A 4,362-nucleotide genomic window follows, 5' to 3' on the forward strand; every position below is an offset into this window, starting at 1 on the left:
AGTTACAACTTACAACCCACAAACAAATGTCAAACAATATTTAAGCTATTTTTACAAAGTGAAGGTTTGGAGGAATTTTAGCAACAACGACTTGACTTAACAACATGATTATATTCTCAATCACTCTATTAACCTAAGCAAGATGCTAATAAAAAAGAACATTTATTTCCAATTTAGTGAAAGAATTTATTTGATAAACAACTTAATGAGTTAAAATTAATGAGAGTACACACACTTGCTAAAAAGTGATTATTCCATTTATAGAACAAAAGAAAAACCCAAAAAGAATACACTTTAATTTTAGAAGGAATTAAGAACAAGGCAATAGCACGTGACACAAACTTGTACAAAGTATACTTTTCCAACCTTGTTCAATAGAATTTTCTCCTCTCTCTCTCTCTTTATATAAATGGTTGTATATATGTAGAGCATTCAGTGCTATCACTGCTTTAACTGAGCTCAATCACCACCCCAAATCTCAACCCCACCAAAAAAAAAAAAAAAAAAAAAAAATGAAAACAGAAATTTTAGGGGATGATATTCATAATAATAGTGATAATAATAACATACAAGATCAAGAAAGTGAAGAACTAAGAAGAGGGCCTTGGACACTTGAAGAAGATAATTTGCTCATCCATTATGTTGCATGTCATGGTGAAGGTCGATGGAATTTATTGGCTAAATCAGCAGGTATTTTACAAAACACTATTGTTTTTCGATGGGATTTGATTTCAGGTCTTGAGTATCGCTGCTAATGTATCACAACTAAACTAGCGCAACTATCATCTAGTTGATAAAATAACTCTTTAAGTTGTTTTTGATTAATTTTAATACAAGGAGGTAAAAGTAGATATATTTAGTTAAATTAATAGTGTAATTTTGTCGTGCATTTCTAAAATAATAAAATAACAGTTATGTTAATTTCGGAAATTTGTTTAATGTTTATATGCAAATTTAAAGGCTACAAATATATTACGGTATTACCCATGAAGGCCGTGATTGTATTTGTATGTTTATTTTTTTTTTATGTTATTTTTTAATTTTTTTCTTAAGATTGTATGTTTATTAACTAGTAATGAATTAATTAGAATATTCATTTTGTAATTGCAGGATTGAAAAGAACCGGGAAAAGCTGTAGATTAAGATGGCTTAATTACTTGAAACCGGACATTAAGCGCGGTAATCTTAGTACACAGGAACAACTTTTAATCCTTGAACTTCACTCTAAATGGGGTAACAGGTAAGCTTTTTTCTTCAAGCATTGAATTGAAAATCAAATAAAGTTCCATATTACTCTGTTTTCTTTTTTCTTATTCCTCATCACGACATGCATTGGAGTTTTGGCTCACAAGATGATTAGAGGCACTAATTAATATGCTCGGATGTGTAATTAGGCCTTAATTATGACTTCCTAATCCCCTTCACTTTGCTTTGTGGGAAAGACTAACTAATAAATTATAAACGCAATAATGGAGAAAGTGTTCCAATTATTTGAACTTCATTATACTTCTCAATCTTAACTATTAGATGTCATCTAGTTTCGTTGTGAAAATAATGGTCAATAGTGGTCCAATTTAGGATTAAATTCCGTCTGCATTATTGACTTTTGTCAAACTTATCATTGATAATAATAAAATAATATAATTGTACTTTGCTATAATAGCTTTCTAGCTTAGCTAGGTTAAAAGGATAATCGTACATTGTTGCATTTTAGTTTTAAATACTAATTAATCTAATCACCTTGTTAAAACACTAGGAGTAATGAATTAGACTACTGATCTCACATGTCATATGTTAGTTAGTTTAATTAGTTAAAACTTTGTCAACCCCATTTATGGCACTTAAAAAAAGTGTACCTAGCAATATATGCATCATATATATTTAAATAGTGTAACTCACTCACATCTAGGAATATGTAAAACAGTAAACTGATGTAAAGATACCATCTCAACCGAAAGTTAGTTTATTCCTCATAACTTGTGACTTGTGTTGCATGTCTATACTTCCTTCTTCCCGCTAAAATTGTTCCATAACCCTTAGTTTTCTTTTTTAAGATTTGATTCACTTAAAAGCATGCACTTTTTGTGCTATTGCACATGGGTTGTAAATGGGGAAAATATGTCATTAAGGAATGGACAAACTCAATAGAGCGAACTCAACAGGGCAAGCTTAATGAGATAGAGGGAGTACAGAGTACAAAGTATTCTTTTGATGGGTTAAATGTCTTAGCCATAATCATGATAATAACATATGCTAGCTGTGTACATATCCTGTATTCAATTTAATTATATTTCTTTAATTTCCATGATAAGCCATTAAGACGTTTTCCTTTCGAAAAGTTTGGACAATTACTTGTAACATTTCGGCAACTAAAGAAAAACCTTTGATGGTTATTGCTTTTACACCAAAAATGTACTTAAGTACTTAAAAACATATATGGGGTGACCAAGACATTAAGTGGTCCAAATTCTTGACTTTTTTATTATTTTTTTTTTTTATTTTATATTTCATAGAGTAATTAGTCTTGAAATGTACACAATCTTAACATAATGCTGAATTATCGTTAATTTGAGGATTATTTCTTGATAGATGGTCAAAAATAGCAGCACACCTACCAGGAAGAACAGATAACGAGATCAAAAACTATTGGCGAACGAGGGTGCAAAAACAGGCTAGACAACTCAATATGGAGTCTAATAGCCAAAGTTTCATAGATGCAATTAGGTGTTTTTACATGCCTAGATTGGTACAGAAAATGGAGCAGAATTCAACTGAACATACAACTCCGAATAATGCTGATCAATGTGATCAAGTCGCGGCTTCTTCACACATTGTACCATCATCATCAACCAAATTAGAGGATATGAACTTTGATAGCACTAAAGATACTTCAAGCTCAAACACCAGCCTATCAAGTGTCCCGGAATTTCAAGACCAACCAACTAATAGCAAAGGCAGCTCCTCTGTAGTACTAGATGATATTCACTGTGTGAATAGCTGTAACTATGACATGGACTTGGGTTCCATGTCAGCATCCGATATTCCGTTCTCTGGCTGCCACATGGATGGAAACGATTGGCTCGATAATGACATGGCAGGGGATGGCATGTGGGATTTGGATGAGTTGTGGCAGTTTAGGAAGTACGAAAAAGATGTGGGCATCTAAACATGAAAAAAATGGGCCCTTTTTCCAAAATGAATCATATCCAGCCCCCTTTTTTTGACATAGGCTTCTGATAAGTATCTACTCCGTATTATGTACCCTGCTAAAAGTATATATTCGTGTTTTTATTTGTACGTAATATTTTATGTTTCTTTTAGGTAAGATACCCCTAAAGTGAGCTGGGTGAGAATCGAACCTTAACCTCCCACTTGTAACTCGATAGCTTGGCTAACCGCTCCAAGCTACTTCTCAACGGAACATATACGAAGTATGTATGTAATAAGTAAGTAAATAGTAATGTATATATGATGTAATGTAATGTTGTTTTAGTTGTAGGTGCAGAAATAGTCCATTTTTAGTGTGGTAAATTCTGTACCAAAAAAAGTGTTGATTAAGTATAAAATAAGTATAATACGAGTACATCTTTTTCTGTTGTACTGTTTGTGATGACTTTGAGAGCATTATCAACAGCATAATGAAATGAAATGCAAATTGACCACATTGTAAGTAGAAGATCAAAGGAGTAGTCAGTTGATAGGAGTCATGACTAGATGATAATGACATACTTTGATAAATAAAAGGGTATGGGTCAATGGTACAATTATTGAATCATAAGAAAATGACATTTTACTGGCTGATTTAATCAGAGAAGAGGGAGGGGGGGCTTTTAATATTCACATTGTAAGATAACCATAAATATGAATGGTTCTTTTCTATACTGTAAGAATGGCCAAACAACCTAAAAAGCCCAACATAATTGGGTTATATGATATTTTATCTATTCTTTATTGATATACTACCTTCGTTACAGGTTATGTGCAATTATTAGACATTTTCCCTCTCTGCTTTATGTCAAATCGTTGCACATAACATGTAACGGAGGTAGTAATAATAATTATACTCGTACATTGTTCTCCCTCTGTTTTCTTGTATTCTATTTATTATCTCTTTTAACCTTATAGTAACGAAAATGTTTTCCCAAAACTACCAATTTATATATGGAGTATGTAGTAAGAGATTTCTTTTCAATGTGCAAACGAACGTCAAATAATGGTTACACTTTATATTACCCTTCGTCCTCTTTATTTTGCTTCCATTGCATTTTCTTTTCAATATTATTAACTATTAAGTGCATTTATTTCTTGGTGATTGGTTTTGTTCCTATTCCTCTGCCCTAATTATTTACCCAAAGTCATTTT

General features: G+C 31.9%; 1 protein-coding gene across 1 annotated transcript; it reads left to right on the forward strand.

The window, feature by feature from the left end:
- Positions 1 to 254: 254 nt before the first annotated feature.
- On the forward strand, positions 255 to 3,358 carry LOC145563726 (transcription factor MYB62-like). Its single transcript, XM_081624158.1, has 3 exons — positions 255 to 690; positions 1,111 to 1,240; positions 2,590 to 3,358. Exons 1-3 carry the CDS (start codon positions 513 to 515, stop codon positions 3,164 to 3,166), a joined length of 885 nt encoding a protein of 294 aa, XP_081480284.1. The 5' UTR covers positions 255 to 512; the 3' UTR covers positions 3,167 to 3,358.
- Positions 3,359 to 4,362: the final 1,004 nt, after the last annotated feature.

Source organism: Chenopodium album, chromosome 10 (assembly GCF_948465745.1).
Source record: "Chenopodium album chromosome 10, dcCheAlbu1.1, whole genome shotgun sequence".
Taxonomy (NCBI): Eukaryota; Viridiplantae; Streptophyta; class Magnoliopsida; order Caryophyllales; family Amaranthaceae; genus Chenopodium; species Chenopodium album.

Excerpts from the sequence above, each read along its gene's own strand:
- LOC145563726 (XM_081624158.1), top strand. The coding sequence starts at position 513 with ATGAAAACAGAAATTTTAGGGGATGATATTCATAATAATAGTGATAAT. Across the intron at positions 691-1,110 it reads TTTATTGGCTAAATCAGCAG|GATTGAAAAGAACCGGGAAA; the intron begins GTATTTTACAAA and ends TTGTAATTGCAG. Across the intron at positions 1,241-2,589 it reads CACTCTAAATGGGGTAACAG|ATGGTCAAAAATAGCAGCAC; the intron begins GTAAGCTTTTTT and ends ATTTCTTGATAG.